The 21,496-nt window shown below is 43.2% G+C and overlaps 1 protein-coding gene across 1 annotated transcript in view; it reads left to right on the top strand.

Moving 5' to 3' along the window:
• The window catches only part of ZMAT2 (zinc finger matrin-type 2), a 57,752-nt gene extending 42,486 nt beyond the window's left edge, over window positions 1–15,266 (top strand). Inside the window, exons 5-6 of the mRNA XM_066590681.1 lie at window positions 6,908–7,053; window positions 12,009–15,266. Of these exons, the coding sequence (XP_066446778.1) occupies window positions 6,908–7,053; window positions 12,009–12,152 (290 nt within the window). The 3' untranslated portion in view covers window positions 12,153–15,266. The remainder of the gene's footprint in view (window positions 1–6,907; window positions 7,054–12,008) is intronic.
• Window positions 15,267–21,496: the final 6,230 nt, after the last annotated feature.

Genomic DNA, 21,496 nt, shown 5'->3' with positions numbered 1-21,496 from the left:
ATCTCTGGCTTTTTAAAGAGACCCCAACCAGCTAATATATAGCAAACTTTAAAATGTCCTTTTCTCTTTTTTTTTTGCCATTTTTAAAGAAAATTTAATTAAAGGGAAACCCTGGTAAAAACCGGTAAAGGTGTACACATGTTCACAACTAGAGTAAGACTTCCAAATATGGCGGCGGCTGCTCACATCAATGACTTACCTTTCCCATTGCTTATCATTTTATTTGTCTGTTGGATCTCCTTTATTCACTTAGGTTTTACTGCAGTCCATGAACACCGTGCATCTTGGGAATGATCATTGTCGTAAGTTTGAATTTTGCCATAGAATCCCACCATGAAATCCTTAGAAACATTCTAATGCTTCTCACAACTAAGGGTTTGCCCTAGTTATAACCAGCCAAGACCAACCTACATGAGCTAGACAAGGGCTAGGCAATCTCAAAGATTTTGAGATCTATCATTGTAACCTTGCAGGGTCTAGAGATCTACTTGATATCAAGTTGAGACATAACCATGGAGGAAATGGTGTATAAGTATAACAGGGTCTAGGTGGATATTACATTTTACTTTTAGGACATATGCACATCATAGAGTGAGGTCCCCACTCAGGAATCTCCTCCCTAAGTCGTGGAATGGACGGCCACTAACTAAGAGTGGCTCTTATCCTGGTGAACCTTCTGCCGTCCTTTTATTAGATATTAGAAAACAGTGACAGTGAGGGTGATCAATGAGTGGAACAGGTTGCCATGGGAGGTGGTGAGTTCTCCTTCAAGGGAAGTGTTCAAACAAAGGCTGGACAAATATCTGCCTGGGATTACTTGGTGAATCCTGCACTGAGCAGGGGGTTGACCAGATGACCCCAGAGGTCCCAGCCAACTCTACCATTCTAGGATTCTACGGTTATTACAGGATGACCATTCATATGAATGGCTATACTGAAATAGTAAATTTGCCCTGCAGTATAGTCACTACAGGGGAAATGTGAAGCTGTCCGCTGGGTCCACAAACAAAATCGGGGATACCAAGAGCAGGATTCTCAAGGGGGTTGTGCATCTTGAAAAAATCCCTTTACATTCAGCAATTTAATAGCATACAAGAATATACAGCACTGATCAGATGTATTTGTAGGCAAAATACACAACACTTGCACATCGTGCCTCACATGTGACATCTTCGCCAATTAATGTTTTTTTTTTTATTCTTTTTATCTTCGGTCGCCTGCAGACGCCCAGGTCGAATCCCGCTGCAAGAATTCTCGCAGCGGGATCTGACCCCCCCACCCCCCACCCCGCCCCTACGGTGACAACTGCGGCTCACTTGCTCTTGCATCTCCCAGCTCTTCTATGTGCCAGCTGCCACCTAGCCGGTGCATGCGCAGAGTGGAGCTGGCCCGTCACCACTGACGTTTCTGTGCAGGCCTTTGCGAGATCCGCACAGAAATAGAACATGCCGCGATTTGTTTTCATGCAGACAAATCGTCGCTGTGTGTATAGGATTGCATTATGGAATGCAATCCTATGGCAGCGGGCACGGGCGGAAATTCTGCGGGAAACCCCACCACAGAATTTCCGCCCGTCTACAGGAGGCCTTCTCCATTCAGGCCAGAGCTCCTTGAACACCACTTCGTCTCTGCAGAAATTGCCCTCGATCTCTTATGGTGCCCCTTGTATTAACCCAATTGGTAAAACGTAGTTCAGACGTGCATACTTCTGACTGTCTTGATCTTTAGGAATCTTCCTTATGGGATAGAATAGTGTCGCTTACCACACTGTTCTCTCCCACAAAACAAAAATGCTCCAAATATCTGCTGTTCTTTTTTACACTCCTAGTCAAGAGGAAAAATCTAGAAATCTAAATCTAAACCCGAACGTTTCCATACGTTTAACCTATGTTTGTCTTCAGTTCAGTAAGTCTTTAGAGAGAAAAGCATATACTTTATAGAAAAATAGACGCAGATGTAAGAAAACGTTTATGGCAATAGTTGAACATATTTATACCTTTTATGCTTTAAAATTACATGCTTTTTTTTCTTGTATGTTTAACTTGTATATTAAACATACATTAAAAATGAGCTGTAGATGGCCTCTGAAATGCATCAGCCTGAAGCGTGTATGCAAAAAGTATACGAAAATATGCAATTTAGAGCATACCTGTATTTTTTTGTTTGTTTTCTTTAGTCCATACCTTTTAACCCTTTTCAATCCACTGTCTGACATCATCCTACATTCTGGTTGAAGCCTGTGCAGCTCCGATAGTGGAAGATGTGCAGCAGGGTATTCTTACAATATATTGCCGGCCGCTTTATGGTCGTGGCCTCTCCTGCATGTCCCATACTGCACTACTAGCTCTAGCCAGCAGATGGCGCCATTGTATAATGGCAGAAAGAGAAAGCCCATGAGGAAACCCTGAATTCAAAATTGGATTGCAAAGGGTTAAATGTATCCAGACATCTCCATACCTTTTTGCGTTTGTTTGTTTTTTTTCTACTTTTTTTTAAGAAACTGAAAACCTCCATTAAATGTATGGAAATGTAAAGCATTCTGTCATTCTGTGTAAAGAGACCCTTTGACAGAACCTCTTAAATAGATTATTGGTAAAAAGTCATTTGTTTTTAGCAGTAAGGCCATAAGAACTTCATGAATATTAATAGAAAACAACCCAAAATGTTAGCTATCAGGCTTTGCCTACCTTGGTGTAAGTAATGATGTATAACCATATGCACAGATTCTGCACGGTTTCGGGTTCTGTATGTAAAATATAATGTTATGCGATGGACAATGCTATGATTATATTTTGTTGTGTGTCTTGTACGAAATCCCCCTCAAAACTCCCTAAACGCTCCTATGACATGGCAGGCATACATATATGTAGAGTAGCATCTCTGTGCGCAGGATTGCAGAGCGGAGCTGTAATACGCCTGTATGCTGAAGACCTAAGGAGACGTGAATGTGTTATGATGGGTTTAACCAGATCTGTCAATGCAAATAAAATGTTAATTAATATCAAATGATAAAGGTCTGCTGAATGTTATAGAAGGCAATAAATCCAATACAAGTAATGCTCTCTTGACTGGTAAGCATGAAGAGCGCTATATTGAATGGATTATTATATCTGATCCGCGGTGTCACATTGATTATGTATGAGGGAAGAAGCCGCTATCGCACCCTGCTGTACTTTAATTCTGCATTAACTCCTGCTCCCTTCCTAGGGGTCCATCGCTGCCTGTTCTTCACAATTACTTTTAGTGAAATTGCACATATGATTAATAGTAGCTTAAATGTCTGTTCCAGGAGGCCCCTGTAGATCGCAGCCATACTGATGATAATCACATTGTATTAAAAATGTATTTAACTTTCCGGTTAAATTTCATTTCTATTTGTCATTCCACAAATCCATGCGCTCCACTCATCCAGCTGTAACACTCTTTTGCTTGATCTTTCTTTTTGGTTCACGAATAAAATGTCAGGATGACAGTGAAGACTGATATTTACACAGGTAGAGCAGGGAGGTTATAATTCTGCCAACAATACAGTTATAAGCGGTTGTCAGCATTGGAAATCCGGCATATGCTAAACCAAAGTACAATGTGAGAAGGTTGCCCACAAGAGAAAAGTCCCGAAATTAATAGGAATTGCTCCTAATCCTTAACATATCTTACATGGCGGATCACAAAAATTAGATTTCAGATGGCCCTTTTCTGAACAACCTGTCTTTCACGCTCCGTTTCTGATTACCATATACAGGGCTCTGTTTACATATGCATCCAGGGCTTTCATTCTAATCGTCGTTATAAAGACTTCTTTGTAGCATCTGACAGTGATTTACAGAAATGCTGCAATCCAATAGATGGCGCTGCAGAGGTATTCTTCCATCTTCCTTATTTGCATATATTGCCCAGAGGAGCTTGCATGGCCTTTTAAGTCGTCTCACTCACCTTCTAGGTGTATCCTCAGACAATCTAGGTGCTCTCCTTAAGGCTGGATTCACAAGGGCGGATTTGTTGCGGTTTTGCTGCATTTTTTTCCATTGCAGTTTTGCTGCAAAAGAACCGCTTCAAAGGTTATTTTTGTCTTGCGGATTTTCTTGCGGACAAATCCGCAAGCGTTTTTTTTCCGCAGCACTTTTTTACCTTTGCAGCGTATTTTGGTGCAGATTTTGCTGCGTCCATAGAGGTCTATGGACAAAAAAGCGCTGCGGAAAAGACAAAAGAATTGACATGCTGCGTCTTGAAAAACCGCACCGCAGCTGCATTTCCGCACTGCAGCAGTGCAGAGAAAATCCGTCCTGTGAGAACAGCTTTTTGCCCAAACACATTTGTACTGCATTGCACTGCAAATGCAGCAGTTTTGCCGCAGTGCGCATATGCAACGGCAAACCGTGGCAAATCCGCCCTGTGTGAACCCAGGCTAAAGGGGTTTTGTCATTAAAAATAAAAAAAAAATCAATGCTCCCCAATTCCTCCCCAGGCAGTCGTCTTACCGCATCTTCTCCTCGCTGATCTTCTCCAGTCCCCTGGGTCACCTCAATGCAAGCTGGCCGAGTCCTCTTCTTCTTATGGAGCGTTCGTTCTTCTTTTGGCCGGTCAGTGTACATTACTGGCTAGGAAGGAATGCCGACCTATGACCGAAACTGCGCATGCGTGCGCTCTCACCGCGAGAGTTCATATACTATTGCAGGGAGACAGCACTCATGAACAGTCTCGGCAATAGCTCGGCATTCCCTACTAGGTGGTGAACACTATGTCACTAGTGGTGTAGCATACATTGCCCATCAGGAAAGAGTCTGTAGAGAATGAACGTTTCGTCACCGGAAGACGGAGAATCGGCCTGCTGGAAGTGAGGTGACCTGGGGGAGACAGAAGAAGATCGGCGGGGAGAAAATGCGATAAGACTGATGGGGGAGGAATAGGTTAGTATTGAATTTTTGTTTTCTAATGATAGAACCCCTTTGAGGAGTGATGTTACCCCTCCCAACCCATGTCAAAGGGCCTCTCGCTAGCCAAGCCAGGATCCTACTGTACACTGATGAGGGGCATAACCCCCAAAACTGCTGTCTGGGTATGGATTCTGGGTTTTGGTTAATTTCCAATCATTGTTATAAAGACTTATTTAAAGGGTCGGACATGGATGGCAGCATTCCTGTAAATCTAAAGCTGCCTGCAGACGGGCGGAAATTCCACGGCGGGATTTTCCGCGGAATTGCCGCCCCTGGAAGCTGTCATAGGATTGCGTTAACAAAAGAGCCGGGGCTGTGGGAGCAGGTGAGTGTCACGCTGCTCTCTGCAGACGCTCGTGGTCGAGTCCAGCTGCGAGAATTCTCGCAGCCGGATCCGACCCGGCCGTCTGCAGGCAGCCTAATACCTGCAGAGATGATATTCCATCTTCCTTATTTTCACAGTCTTTCATTCGGGACATTTGACAGGAAGACTAACACATTATGTATCACGAGTCTTGTCAACAAAATGGAGCAAATTATGAGTCTGTGTTGTCTATTGGTAATTGTCGGGATCTGTCATCCGATGACTCGGGCACAACACAATGACATCTGTTATAAACAGATGCCATTATGCTTGTGTCAACTTGGCCTTGAAGCGTTCCTCTTAAAATTTTGAAACCCAGGACCAGAGGTGACAGAGTAATATAATCTCTTGCTCTCCCTTTGCAGCACGCTTCCCTGAATCCGAAAGGTCCCAGACCCTCCTTTTGGCCTTCCAAAAATTCTGTATCTGTTCTCCAACTACCTGATGCACATTGGTGATCGTGTGCTTGTGCATCAGGCAGTGACGGGAGTGCTGCTGTCACCTTAGAAGACCGTAGAGGGGCCAAAGAACTCGCAGATCCGAGGAGGAAAGCTGCAAAGGGAGAGCATAAGATGCCCCCCACCCCCACCCCAACCCCACAGTCTCATATGACACTTTTTTTTTTGTCTCCAGGACCAGAGGGTTGCTTTATTTAAAGAAAGCGACAAATATACTTTGCTGTGAAGTGTAAGTTGGGCTTCAGTTGATGGGATCTACAAACAATTGGTCATAAATCTAAAAAATCCAACGTATCCAATAACATTTTTCACAAATCTCTCCATTGGGTCTATGTTGGACATCGTCGTATGGTAATAAATTGTAGACATTTGATATTTCAGACGTTAAAAAAAGTAATGTGGCCATCTTTTGGGTATGTGGACTATATGATGATCCAACAGGAGATGTCTGGGATTCATGTCCTGGTGCACATGAATGGGAGCTGTCCGTGACATAATACTGAATGGTTGCACAGAGCGGCCACCAGCGCAGCTTGCTTGTTGCCCACCCGGGTCCTAAATAATATAGTATTTTGAAAGGAGAGAATTAAATGTTAATTGCAGACATATGGCGCCATAGTACCTGAGCAGATTCAGCTTTAATCATGTTGTGACTTCTAGGTCTCTGCGGCATTTTTAAGTACTAAAGCACCTTGACTGAAGGATTTTACGGGCCCTGTAATAAAGTACTTAGGGAGAGACGCATTTAAACTGCTTTCTGACATCTCAACTTGATGCTACCAAGAAGTGGAAATGCATTTTAATTATGGAGTCCTAATTTGCTCATGTGATAGAAAATGAATTGCGTTGTCTGCGACTCGCTCATCACCGGAGATGGTCGCGGTGTGGCCACAGTCCCTGTGATTCATTTTACATTGTGGGACTTATGAAGGCTCAAGAGTTGTACTTTCTTTTTGCAGCTTTTGGCAAGTTCTTCTGTAAATCAGCCCTGTCCCTGCTATTAATTCACTGGGCTGGAGATGAATGGAGTGCCCTTCAGCAAAACAGCTCGGTGGAATGTTGTACTGCTGTGCTGGGCAGACACTTCCAGGATTTAAAGACCCTTAGACACCTAAACTGCTATTGATTTTACAATGACTTGTGCATTTCAGATCAGCGGAACTTGGGGATGTCCATGCGAGTGGAGCGCTCGACACTGGATCAAGTTAAAAAACGATTCGAAGTAAATAAGAAGAAAATGGAAGAAAAACAAAAGGATTACGACTTTGAGGAGAGAATGAAAGAACTGCGGGAAGAGGTGCGCGTAAAGTTTATATAGGAATCTATTACTGTATGTATATAATGCACACACAATGTATAAAACTAGTAGCTAGCCCGTCCCAGGACAGCGACTGTTGTAGAAAGGGCATCCACTTAAGGGCAGAGTTCAAGAGCCACTGACCCAATAGGCAAGCATCCCCCTGCTTACCCGTACATTCCTGTACAGCGCTGTGATGTGTATGCAGGAGCAGCCGGGCACAGGATGGTGACGCAGTGGAGCCAAACACACAGGTTAGTGGAGCCGGAGTCGCTACACTGCTTAGGACAGGGCACAGTGGAGTGAGTTGGAATGAGACGGCTTCCTTCTACCCCCATTCTCCCCCACGTTGGTACCGCCAACATCACGCTACATATTCCTGTACAGCGCTTCATGGTGGGCGCTGACTGTGTGAGATGTCGCAGGAGTTGCTCTCTGCTATATTGATGACTAGATGGCTCGGCATCGTTCTCCCTTAACCCCCACAACCTGACTGGTGACTGTCCTCTACAGTGTAAACAATTGTGTCATGTCCCCATCTATAGGCCCACATATATAAATGCCTTAGCAGGTCATGTGGTCATCCAACCACACGATGGCAGTATTTTGGTTACATACTGACACAGGACACTAAAGCCAAATGCCCACGGCTGTATTTGCACTGTGGGATCTGGAGTGAATGTTCGCCTCCAGATCCCACAGCAAATACTGCCCAAAGGACATGCTAGGAAAAATTTTTTCCATGCCGACAAGTGGAAATCATATGCGATTTTCCACTCGCGGGGAAAAATCACAGCATGTCCAATTCTAGTACGGGCCTTGCATGGACGCCTCCCACTGCAGTCAATGGAAGCCATCCGTCCGAGTCGCGGTGGATCCGCTAATCGCCCGCGCTACTCTCTGCACTGCGGCAGTGCGCCAGCCCGCAGATCGCAGAGCAGAGAGAAGACACCAGAGGAGGTGAGCCGCGGGTCACTGCAGAGGTACAGATCGCATTCCCCTGCGAGAATTCTCACAGCAGGATCTGACCCGGCCGTCTCCATTCACCCTAAGGCACATATATATTTATATACTATTATATCATTATATACTGTGTACATGAATATACAAGATTCCTAATACTGGAAGCTGAGCTTAAAAAGCAGCGGATGTCTTTTACATAGAAGTGGCAGCCTATTGGAGCAATGGTGGCTTGCTTGTTGACTCCATTGGCTAGTCTTATGAAGCGTTGGTTGTCTCTGAGCCGAATTGTTCTTAATTAATTCAGGCAACAGATCAGCTGTCTTATAAAAGAATCGTTCAGTTCTCCTGTCTGTCTTCCTAAAAACTTTCATTCTGTGTATAAAGAAATAACAATTCTGACCAATAGTAACGCTGGGTTCACATGGGACGTAAATCTCGTGGAATATTCGCAGCAGGACCGCATGGAAATTCCGCAAGATTTCTGCAGCAGAAATGTTGCTTCAAAACCTGCACCATTGGACACTGGTTTTGAAGCTGCTTTTCAGCATGTATTCCGCTGCGGAAATCTCTCCCCGTAGAGAGAAGTGAGTCAGAAGGGAAAGCTGCGCAAAAAATTGACATGTCGCGGATTTGAATTCTTCGCCGCATTTCAGTTTCCATGCGGCTTGTCTGCAGCATGTGAACAAGATTTTTGCAAATCTTGTACACTTTGCTGCTTAGTCTCAGGTTTAAAAATACATGCACAATCCATGGCAATTCCTCCGCATGTGAACCCAGCCTTAGACCTCTGCATTGTGCTGTCCCTCTGTTATTCCTCCTGAAAATGTAAGTAAATTTGTTGTTTCCATTCCTTTAATTATTGGAGTGTGTCACTAAGTGTTATGATCCTATTTAATTAGGGCTCCTTTGCAACAGTTCTAAGGGGTACCGCTTTCCTGCTCCTTGGGAGAACTGGAAAATGACGCTCACTGGCTGAATTAATCCAATTTATGTTGGAACTGAACAGCTCTGAAAGGACCCCATTGAGTATAATGGAGTCCATTTGGTTTCCTTCTAGCCATTCAGCATTTTAAAGCATGAAATAGAGCTGCACTAGTTTGTCCTGTATTTTAGTGGAATTCAGCGATTGAGGTTCGGATTGTGAGATGACTGGACCCAACTGAGGGGAATTTTTAGATGGACAGCCAGACTAAGTAGCACAGCCATACCAGCTTTCAATCATCCTGTTTAGAACTTCGCTATTTCAGTTTATGGTGCCATAGATGTATTTAGTTCCTGGAAAGCTTTTCTGGTCATTGACCACCAGCATGTGTTTGTTTTTTGCTTATTCTAAAGCATCATGCATATTGGGATATTTGGGTTCTGTACAGAAAAGGTCCCAATGGATACATACCATAATTTTATGACTATAAGACTCAGTTTGCAGCAAGATAAGGCTCAGATGCTCTTCAGCAAGATTTTATCTTCCAGATGCAGGGGGGTCTGATAGATCCAGATACCCCTGACCCCTGCCCTACTGATCCAGCAGTACTCTGCAGCCATATATACCGCAGATGCACAGTCCTCCCTGCTTGATCAGTACCCTCCAGCTGATAATGCTAGCGATCACTCACATATCTTTCCCCGAGGGTAGGTTCTCCTCTGTACACACAGGGACTTACTATAGCAAAGATTAAAGGTCTTGCAATAGCAGCAGGACCATAGATCTCCTAACATGTGACCAGGAAGCAGCTAGAGGGGGTCATTTATTTCTACACTTGTATATGGGGTAATAAAATCAGTGTCGTACCAGTTGCGTGTGTGTGTGGCAGAACTGTATGTGTGTATGTTGCAGAGCCATGTGTTGTGTGCATGTACAGTGTGCGTGCAGCAGCGCAGCGCATATATGTGCATTAAGTGAAGGTATGTGCTTGCGCCATTGTTTGAATGGACACACTAGGAGCTGACTGTTAACTATTAACCCCCTTTTCTATACTAGAACATCAAAGTTAATGACAGTAGCCCCTCCACTTTGTTAGCCCCCCAGAGATGTTTAAATGAGTAAGAAATCTATTTTTTTCTGTTGTCTAAACCTGGGGTGCGTCATATAGTCTGAAAAATATAAATTAGGCCGCTCTCAGAACAAGACTGTTTTTACCGCTTTTAGTGCAGCATTTGGAAGCCACGCTAATGGTGCTACAACACTCCTATTGATTTCAATTGGGCTTATTAGTGCTGCGTTCAAACGCTAGTCTGCGAACGAAGCGATTTTTGAGCGTTGTCTGCTCTGTCTTCGTGCATTTTCACACTTTAACGCACCTCACCACCCATCACAATGATGGGGTGCATTTAAAACCACTGTCACACGCAGCAACGTGTTTCGAAAACACCATCAAAATTGTGGTAAAATGTCACGATTGAAACTCAGCGTTTTACCGACATCGTGTGTGAGCGTGGCCTTAGAGGTAATTTTAAATGCATTAATGGGGCGCTTGCACCACTTTTTCAAACACAGATAAATGTGTTGGAAAAGATTGGCTCGTTTTTCATAGTTGTCCTGAGTGCAACTCTTTTATTACAATTAACATTTCCTGCTCTATATTTGAGAAGTGTTGGGGAGCGGGGCAGGTGTGACAGCGGGAGCGGGGCAGGTGTGACAGCGGGAGCGGGGCAGGTGTGACAGCGGGAGCGTGGGGCAGGTGTGACAGCGGGAGCGCGGGGCAGGTGTGACAGCGGGAGCGCGGGGCAGGTGTGACAGCGGGAGCGCGGGGCAGGTGTGACAGCGGGAGCGCGGGGCAGGTGTGACAGCGGGAGCGCGGGGCAGGTGTGACAGCGGGAGCGCGGGGCAGGTGTGACAGCGGGGCAGGTGTGACAGCGGGGCAGGTGTGACAGCGGGGCAGGTGTGACAGCGGGAGCTTGGCAGGTGTGACAGCGGGAGCGGGGCAGGTGTTACCCGCGTCATTTTCAACTCACGGCATATTCATTTACAAGTTGTACACTGCACTTTGGGACAGACTGCTACACTACTGACCGTCCGTACAAGCATTTACCACTTCCCTTTTTTTAGGTTTGTTGATTTTTCATATTCAAGTGTACCAATACGTGTACATGATACACCCACAAGTACTCAAAAATAGTCTATCGGTCGCCACTTTTTTAATAAGGTACTTGTAGGTTATCTTTCAGGCTATTGGCATGATTATGCCACCTGAATAATATTATAAATAAATCTTATTTGTGTAACACCAACTTATTCCACAGCTCTCAGGTAATTTATCCTCCCCACCAAGCTGGGTCCTCATTTTACCGACCTTGACCCGGCTACCTGAACCACCCAGGGATTGAATCTGCAACCTTCAGGTCGTGAGCGAGAGCTTTAGGACTACATTTCTGCTGCCTTAACACTCTGCGCCACATCAAGAGTTTTAGAAATATGTATTGGTGAAACATTTGTGAAATTAATTTTAAAGAAAGTGGTGACAGATAACCCACAAGTACCTATTTTTGTATTATTTACCATATTTATTTCCTAGTATAAATGGGTTTTCTCAAATCCTAGTTTTACGGAGCCAATGGTGTGGATTTTGATGCAGAACCACAGCCGTCTTCATCCCTTCGATTGAAAAAGTGCAATCAGCTGTTCATCCATGTAAAAATTCATACTATCGGTGTGGACTTTGACAGAATTTTGGTGTAGAATTTTCAACTGTGAAAAACCCAGACAAACTCCACTATTGAGCGAATGCAGCCTAACTTATTGACTTTAATTCAGAGTGACCAAGCATGGACACTTTCTGCTATGAATGGCCAGAATGTTTTTGGAAAAGCCCGTTTCACCCCCTCCCCCCCCCCCCCCCGAAAATACCATTGCATCATGGGAAGTCTACCCAAATTTGATACCGGGTTGACATGAATTAATATAGACCTAAAAACCGAGATGACTTATTCCTCTATTGTCTTCACTATCCGATTCTTTATCATGTTGACTGACTTGTATCTTGTTTCAAATCCAGGAGGAAAAAGCACGAGCCTACAAAAAAGAAAAGCAAAGGGAGAAAAAAAGGAAGGCAGAAGAAGATTTGGGTTTTGAAGAAGATGATGAAATGGCTGCTGTCATGGGTTTCTCAGGGTTTGGTTCTTCCAAAAAGAGTCACTGATTGAACTTGAAAGCAGCAGTCTAGTGACCTAGAAGATAATGTTTCCCTTCCCGTCTTTTCATATTTAACCAGAGCTTTTTATAAATTACCATAATCTATTATGCCTCAAGTCATCTACGCTGCGCCGCAGAGTATTATGGGAGCGCGTACAGAGCTAGCAAGCGGTTGTGCTGACCAAAACTGTGAATCAATAATGCGCTAACTCTTATTTACTTACAAGCCACGTAATCACTTCTTAATCGTATGAGCTGATAATCCCACATCTAAACAGCTATTTATATCTGACTGTGCCTGCATGATGCCAGGGTTTAAGGGAGAAAAAGCCTTAACTGTCTATTTTAAATAAGTCCATTTTTGGATGGGTGCTGTCCTTCTTTTACCTCACCTCTGCATGGAGCCGATAAGATGTTAACGGTGTCTACTACCAATGCATCGAAAGGGAATCTGTTGAAGGGGTTGTTCTGAAATAGTTTTGAAAAGTCGGGCAGACACATGATACTGAAAACCCACCAATCCGAAGAGTCCCAGACTCTATTCTCTATCGAGTGGTGGCCTACAAGTATGGTCGCTCTCTATTAGAGTGAATGGGCGGTACAGGGAAATGTAATGTAATTTCCATTTATGGAAATAAAGAGTGATTGCAATATGGGACTAGCTTATGGAGGGATTGATGAATTTTCTAGCTGTCGGACCCTGAGGAATCTAATATTGTCCGAATCTTTGTTACAACCCTTTTCGTTACTTTTCTTGGAGGACCTGAACATGTTTAAATGATCAACAGGCAGGGTCCTAAATCAACTTTGCAGATGAAATAAATAGCTTGGCAAGATTTTCTGTCAGATACAAAGTTATGTTACAAGTCTTTGTTTTTATTTGTTTAGTTTTTTTCATGAATTTAGTGCGTAGATTGAAGATGTGCATAACATACGTTGGCCTATACTAGCCATACAGGCTAATGTTTTGTTTAAAGTCTTCTTTCGAAGTTTACACTTCAGCATGCAGTTGCACATATGATTTTTATTTAGATTTTTTATGATCAAATGAAATTTCATAGAAGAGGTTGGGTGGGATTAGAAAAATATGGCTGCTTTCTTCTAGAAACAGTGCCACTCTTGGCCATGGGCTGTTTTTGGTATTGCAACTTTGCCCCATTCACATAAATGAGCTGCAACACCAGATGGTGTACGGACAAGAGTGGAAGAAAACAGACATTTTTAAAAATGAATTTAATTCTCGTCCCACTTGCCATACAGGCTAATGTTTTGTTTAAAGCCTTCTTTCGAAGTTTACACTTTAGCATGCAGTTGCACATATGATTTTTATTTAGATTTTTATGATCAAATGAAACTTCATAGAAGAGGTTGGGTGGGATTAGAAAAATATGGCTGCTTTCTTCTAGAAACAGTGCCACTCTTGGCCATGGGCTGTTTTTGGTATTGCAACTTTGCCCCATTCACATAAATGAGCTGCAACACCAGATGGTGTACGGACAAGAGTGGAAGAAAACAGCCTTTTTTAAAAATGAATTTAATTCTCGTCCCACTTTTTTAAATGGATTGTCCGGCTACTTCAAACTTAAAAAAAAAAAACAACTGCTTAGAATGCTTTCAAATGAAAAAAGAAGTAATACTCACCTTGCTACTCTGCTCCCAGTCTAACATTCCTGGGGTGCCCCCCCCCCCCCCACACACACACACACACCTTCTTGCTCCCAATACTCCCTCGCCCTTGTTGACACCAACATGTGACTTCTGCAACCAATCACTGACCACAGCAGTGACCTGCTACAGCGGCTGATTAGCTGCAACAGTCACATGACTGAGTCGGCAACGATCCAGACAGCGAGAGATTGACTGCAGCAGTCACATGGTCGTGTCAACAGAGGCCAAGAAATACAGAAACCAGCGGGGAACCCCAGGAAGTTTCAGATAGGGAGTGGTGGGAGAGGAGTGTTACTGCTTATTAGTTTAAAGCATTCTAAGCATGTTTTTTTTTAATTTTAAATGGCCGGACATCCCAGTTCAATGTTTTTTGGGTTTTTTTCCCCACCCAATTAAAAAAATAAAATAAAAACTATTTATAAGAAACTGTAGAATCATGAACTTGTTTAATTTTAGAATCCCAGTAGATTGACTTGGGTTACTTCAACAATCAAAAGCTCTGCTTATTATAAAAAGACGGTGTCACTGGTTACAAATTACCACGGGACGTCCTGCTTGAAGCCCCTGTACTTGGGGGGAATGGGATAATGGACTGCTGTTCTTCAAGCTGGCACATTTTCTCGTATACCAGCTGGTTAATGGTTTGGAAGGCAGAAAGAGAAGAGGTCCAGTAAAAACCATTGAAGGGCTTATTAAGTGTAATTAAACTTTTTTTTTTTAAATAAAACTTTATCACGTTTTTTTTTCTAAATACCTCAGCAGTGGTTTTATGTACATAGCTATGACATGCTGTCTTTATTCTTTTTCCCCCTCTCTTTGCAGCCTTTTTGTATGTATAAATATCTTTTCCACTCTTTTATTCTTGTGATTTTTAAAATGGAAAGAACGGCAAAAACAACCTTTAAATTAGTTGGAAATGACCCGTGTCTTCAGCATCCATGCCCCCACAAACACACTTTAAAATAAATTCATTGCCACTGTCACGCCTGCTGAATTTCATTATTGCCATCTATTGTAAGGAGTCCAGAGCTGAGCATTTTCTTTATGGGAAACAATTTTCCCTTCCCCCTGCCATGTAAATCTCCACAGCGGTCCATAATATTTGTCAGTGTTTGCTTCAATGGTCTTACTCCGGGTACATTCTCTGTTGATAAACACTAATAAAATTGAGTCCCGACTATTTTGCTAATGAGCTATGATGGCAATTCGCCTATGACACAAGACAATAATTCTTTCCCTTCAGTAGAGTATGGCAGCATGAAGCACCTAGGCGGAAAATTAATTTTTTTTTCCCATTCTTTTTTTTGCTAGTGTTTATAGTTTCTATGATTTGAAACATTGTTAGGCATTTAGATTAAGCAGGTTTCTAAGTAGTGATAGATGAGAACTATTTACATTGCCACAAATGTTCCTTTCTATATAATTTTTTTGCAAATAAATTTGAACTATGAAATCTTTTCTTTTAACAAAATGTTCATAAATCTATGTGGATGGTAAAAGTTTTTTGAGTTAAGGGGGAAGCCTACTTCCGACAATTCCTGCTCAATAGAGTTTCTTGACAAGAAGTTGAATACAAAGTGTTTCCCTGCTGGGGCTCCTCTGGAGTTTGCAGAAATCTTTGCAGGAAGTGCTCATTGTATCCACAGCACCACCACATTAGAGGTTAAAGGGAACCTGTTACATTGAACATGTAGTCATTTTGGCGCAGAGTGTTAAGGCAGCAGAAATGCAGTCCTAAGCTCTCTCTCACGACCTGAAGGTTGCAAGTTCAATCCTCGCATGGTTCAGGTAGCCGGCTTAAGGTTGACTCCGCCTTCCATTCCTCTGAGATCGGTAGAATAAGTACCCAGCTTGGTGGTGGGGGTAATAAATAAAAGTTACCTGAAAGCACTGCGGAATAAGTTGGCGCTATACAAATAAGATTTATTATCTAAATACCTGCTTTTTCTATGCTTAATACTGTCACTGGACTCCTATCAGTGATAGAACTAGTTGTCAGTGTACAGTTATACATGGATGGCTTTCAGCCACTGATAAGACCACCTACTGAATTCCTAAACTCAGATTAAACAGTGTTTCAACACCGTTTCAGCCTTTTCATCTTCTTCTGCTCTATAACACCCTGCCTGCAGATTGGACTTGCATGTTCAATGTAACAGGTTCCCTTTACGGATTAAACAGTGCCCAGATCAATCGGTTGTTGGTGAACTGCATGACTGGCTTCTCCTGAGCAAGACAGACTTTCTGTAATCTCTCTCTCCATTAGGCTGGCTGCACATGGGCGAGTCGGATTCCGCATGTGGAATTCGTCTGTGGCCCCGGTTAGTGACCCCCACCGTACCTGCATGATCTGTAATGTGGATGACCATGGAGGCATGCAGGGGGTCATGCACAGTACAGAGTTTTTCTTTCTTTAAATATTTGTATTTTCCACATTGTCGCTAGGCGATGATGCAGCCCATATGCAATGTTAATTGTGTATGGACTGCGGGACGGACAGCTTCCATTGACATCAATGGAAGCCATCTGTATGGAGTCCGCAGCAAAATTGAGCATGCTGTGATTTTTCCTCCACTCGCAAAATACGCAGTTCGTATCTGAGAGTGTGAGGGGAAAAAAAGCAAAAGTACATACCTTTGAACGCGTGTGATTTCTTGTAGACACCGATCGCGAAATATGCAATCGGAATCCAGTCGTGTGAAGCTCGCCTTATACTGTAGCTAACATGAGCCTTTTGAATAGAGGATTCCCCTGTATCAACTTTGAGTTCCCCAACAGGCTATACTACTATTTTTGCTTTCATGTAATGTTAATTAGACAGCTCCTTTTAAGGGAATATCCTACAAAAGCAAGTTATCCTCTATCCACCGGACAGCTTGCTGATCATTTGGTCCCTCACCAATCTCTAGAATGAGTCTCTAGCATGTCCTGAGGTGTGAACAGCCTTTGAACTCTGCTGTCTCCGGCACTGAAATGAATAGCGCGATGGTGCGTATATGCAACCTCCTCATTCTCCAGATCTACAGGGTACCAGCTGTCCAAGCCCTGTCAATCAAAGTTAGGGGATAACTGGATATCCTTCAATGAAGGAGACTCGCCACCTTCCATGGCAACCCTTTTCCACTCATTAATCAACTTCGATGTCAGAAAGTTTTTTCTAATATCTAATTTGTGTCCCCTTCCTTTCAGTTTCATCCCGTTGTTTCTAGTCTTTTTTTTCTTGTGCAGATGAGAATAGGGCTGATCCCTCTGCACTGTGACAGCCCTTCAGATATTTGTAGACCGCTATTAAGTCTGATCTCAGCCTTCTTTTTTGCAAGCTTAACATTCCAAGATCCTATAACCGTTCCTCATAGGACATAATTTGCAGACTGCTCACTATCCTGATAACTCTTCTCTGAACTTGTCCCAGTTTGCCTATGAGTTTTTTTTGTTTTTTTTTTAATTTGGGTGCCCAGAACTGGACACAGTATTCCAGATGAGGTCTGACTAAGGAAGAATAGAGGGTGATAATTATTTCACATCGTCTAGACTTAATACATCCCAGAATTGTTTGCTTTTTTTGCAGCTGCATCACACTGTTGACTCATGTTCAGTCTATGATCTATTGGTATACCCAAGTCTTTCTCACATGTGCTGCTGCATAGCCCAAATTCCTACTATTCTGTATGTGCTTTTTTCATTTTTCTTGCCCAGATGTAGGACCTTGCATTTCTACTTGTTAAATACAATTCTGTTAGTCACCACCCACTGTTCAAGCTTTTCTAGGTCTTTTTGAATCCTCTCTCCCCTCTACTGTTAGCTATCCCTCCTAGCTTCGTGTCGTCGGCAATTTGATCAGTTTCCTCTCAATTCCCAGATCATTTGTAAAAATGTTGATCAGGACAGAGCCTTGTGGTACGCCACTTGCCACATTTTTCCAATTGGATGTGCAGCCATTTATGACCACTCTTTGAGTACGATCACTCAGCCAATTGTGAATCCACCTCAACGGTGCCTTATCAATCCCATATTTGGTCACTTTTTCAAAAAGAATGGTATGAGACAAATGCTTTACTGAAGGCAAGATATACTATATCTACGGCATTTTCCTGATCAACCCAGTTAGTGATTCTGTTATAGAAGGAAATTAGATTAGTCTGGCATGACTTGTTTGTTACAAACCCATGCTAGCTCTGATTAATTACTCTATTCTCATCCAAGTACTTGCATACATGGTGTTTAATAGCTAGTTTAAAGCTCTTTACTGGTATAGAAGTCAGGCTCACAGGTTTGTAGTTTCCTAGATCCACCTTCTCTTTTTTGAAGATAGGGTCAACATTTGCCCTTTTCCAATATTTTGGGATTTCTTCTGTTCTCCATGAATTTTCAAAGATTACAGGAAGTGGTTCAGCAATTACCGCTGCTGCTTCCTTCAGTACTATTCGATCAATATCTAAAGTATGTGTTCGCTGCTGTGTTTTGCTTGGTTAGGTTTATGCCAAGTATGAACCTACTATAATGTCCTAGTGACTACAGGAGACACCCCTTCTATACCTGTTGATGTGGACAAGGTGGGTTGGGAGCCCCTCATGCTAGGGACAAGTGGTGATCTCAAGAGGTGGGACTTGACTCTATTAGTCATTTATGACCTGTCCTGCGAAGATGGGAATACCCCTTAACATTGCATTGATTACCAATTGCTGCCTTTCCAAAGGGACGAGGCTTCCTTCATTGGAAGCTGTGAACCTTCGAGCTTTACAAATTTCAGGTCCAGTTTTATAAATGTAGTGTGTTATCTGAATAAGGGCTATAAGGCTGTACTATGCTAATGCCTGTTATGAGTGGCATTCTATGAACAGTCATTTGCGATCAAAATGCGATTCTTGGAAGTTCGGCATGGGTGTGGTGTTTTGGGTAACGCGAAGAACCATACAAAATGGTGAACATTGGTTCCTTGGTTCCTCTGAAGTAATCACGATTTCATAAAATTTTCCTTACAAACAGATAAACCGCTATACTATATTAACTCAGGCGAAGCCGGGGATATCAGCTAGTGTACAATAAAGATAGAAAGGGGTTTTCTTCTATAGAAAGCGTTGGCATAATGGCATTTCACTAGCATATGACTTTACATCCTAAATTATGGGGATCTAACTGCCTGGAACCCCTCCAGTCCTCAAATTGAAGAAGCCACAGCACTCTACAGTTTTCCCTATTTTCTCTGCCCCCAGCCTCCTGCTGTGCATGGAACTCTTAGGGGAGCTGGAAAAGCAAAATGGTTTTTGATTTTTTTTTTCTTTTCTTTTTGTCAACAGATTACACTGATTAAACAAAGATTTTGCTACGGGGAATAAAACATGTTTGTCATGTCTCATCTACCTGACTATTCATTGACATGTATAACCTGTACTGTATCTGCAAGAGTACTGGTTCATAACTACAAGAGAAGTTACTTCAGCCGATACGCTTACAGCCATGTTATTGAGTCAGAATAGTAAAAAGAATGTATAAATACAGCCACCACTGCTGTAAAGACTCCTCCAGCAGCTCCACATATAACCACAGCTACAGCTCATAATCTATTACCAAGTTATAACTCTCCTCATTGTTACCTCCATCCTGTGTGCTGCATCATGGCTGAAGAACACTCTAAGGCACAAGCTAGCATGGACCCTAGTCTGCAGTCTAGTGAGAGAGACAGGCGCTCTAATAAGCCAACCTGGAAGGTTAGAGAGAACCTTGAAAGTCTAAAGCAGGAACTTTCCTCTGACATTTTAAAACTGTGGGAAACATTACTAAGTCATGTCTCTAACATTCAGCAGAGTCTGTCTTCACTCCATGTGTCACCACTAGAGGAAGCCCTGCAACAGCTTCGTGCAACGTACGAACATTATAATATAAAGGTCCAGGAGTACGAAAACACTTTGAGAAAATTAAACACAGAGGGTTCCATAGAGGAATTGCAAAGCTTCCAACATCTCAGTGTAGAAAGAGACGACTTAGTACGCGACATTAAGTCTAAGACGGAAGCGAGAATTGCGCAACTTCAGAAGGTGTCATCTCACATTTCTGACTCTACCAGGCACTCCAAGCGTACATCTAGGCCACGCTCTTCAAAGCATTCCACCCTCAGTGAGCAGCTTCTAAAAGCACGCGTAGAAGCGGAAGCGACTAAGATACAGGCCGTCTTTGCACATAAGAAAGCAGAAGCAGAAGTGGAAGCTGCACATAGAAAAGCGGAAATAGAGGCTCTGGAGAAACAATGTGAACATGCTACAGCCGTAGCAAGGTTAAGAGTTTTAGAACAAGCCACGAGTCAGAGCGAAAGAGACAGCATTGACTTCAGTGGACTGGATGCAGAGGAACCTCTCGAGCGTACAAGAGACTATGTACTAAGCCAATGCTTCAATTCCCCATCTGCCACAAACATTCCAGACAAAACAGATGTCTCTCCAGAGCGACAGGCCGCACATTCTTCCACAGCACCAGGCATGCAAAGTCAGCACAGAACTCCGCTCGTTCCTCACACCAACCTTCCGTCCTATATGGAGCACCAAGGCTCTGCACCCCAGCAAGCTCAATATATGGGTATTCATGGACAATTCAAAATACCAGCGGTTCTCCAAACCTCTAGCAATTACATGGTTCCATATCCACATGTCACCAAACCTATGGACTTCAAACCAGCTCCCAGGCTGAACACCCTGACAGCCTCATATGTACCTACGTCTCTCACGCAAAACACCACAAATGATGTGATTAGCACCACTCAACCAATTTCACACCTGAAGTCAGAGTTTGCAAGATACATGGTACATCGTGAGCTCACCAAGACAGGACTGATAAGGTTCGACGACCAGCCTGAGAATTACAGAGGCTGGAAATGTGCCTTCAGAACTGCAACTCACGATCTCGGCATTACTGCTTCGGAAGAACTAGATCTACTGATCCGGTGGCTTGGCCCACAGTCTACAGAACGAGTAAAGAGACTCAGATCTGTCCACATTGAAAATCCAGCAGCAGGCCTTGCAGCCGCTTGGGAGAGACTGGAGAGAACCTATGGTAGTCCTGAAGCAATAGAAAATGCTCTGTTCAAACGTCTGCAAACCTTTCCAAGGATATCTGCTAAAGACAATCAGAAATTCCAAGAGCTCTGTGACTTACTGCTAGAGCTACAGCTGGCCAAGGGAGACACTCACCTACCTGGCCTCAGTTACCTGGACACTGCTCGTGGAGTGAACCCAATCATGTCAAAGCTGCCATACAACCTTCAAGAGAAGTGGACCGCTCTGGGGTCAAGATATAAGAGAGAAAATCAAGTCTCTTTTCCTCCATTTTCCTACTTCTGTGAGTTCATCAAAAACATTGCAGAATCCAAGAACGACCCAAGCTTCTCCTATGAGGAATCCAATCCCGGTCCACATCCATTCAAGTCTGACAACTCACGCGTCAACTACAAAGGCCGCAGAGGTCCAGTGTCAGTAAAAAAGACTGATATTTTTCCCTCTACTTTGTCAGCTTCACAGGGAGTCAGTTACAAGAGCAATCAAGATAAAAAGGTTGAAAACCCTAATCGCCTGTGTCCCTTCCATAAAAAGCCTCATCCCCTCAAGAAGTGCATCGGCTTCAGGAAGAAACCACTCCAAGAACGCAAGGAGCTTCTAAAGAAGTTTGGGGTATGTTTCAGATGTTGCGCTTCTA

This window comes from Eleutherodactylus coqui, chromosome 2 (genome assembly GCF_035609145.1).
Source record: "Eleutherodactylus coqui strain aEleCoq1 chromosome 2, aEleCoq1.hap1, whole genome shotgun sequence".
Taxonomy (NCBI): domain Eukaryota; kingdom Metazoa; phylum Chordata; class Amphibia; order Anura; family Eleutherodactylidae; genus Eleutherodactylus; species Eleutherodactylus coqui.
This window is presented reverse-complemented; position numbering and strand designations above follow the sequence as displayed.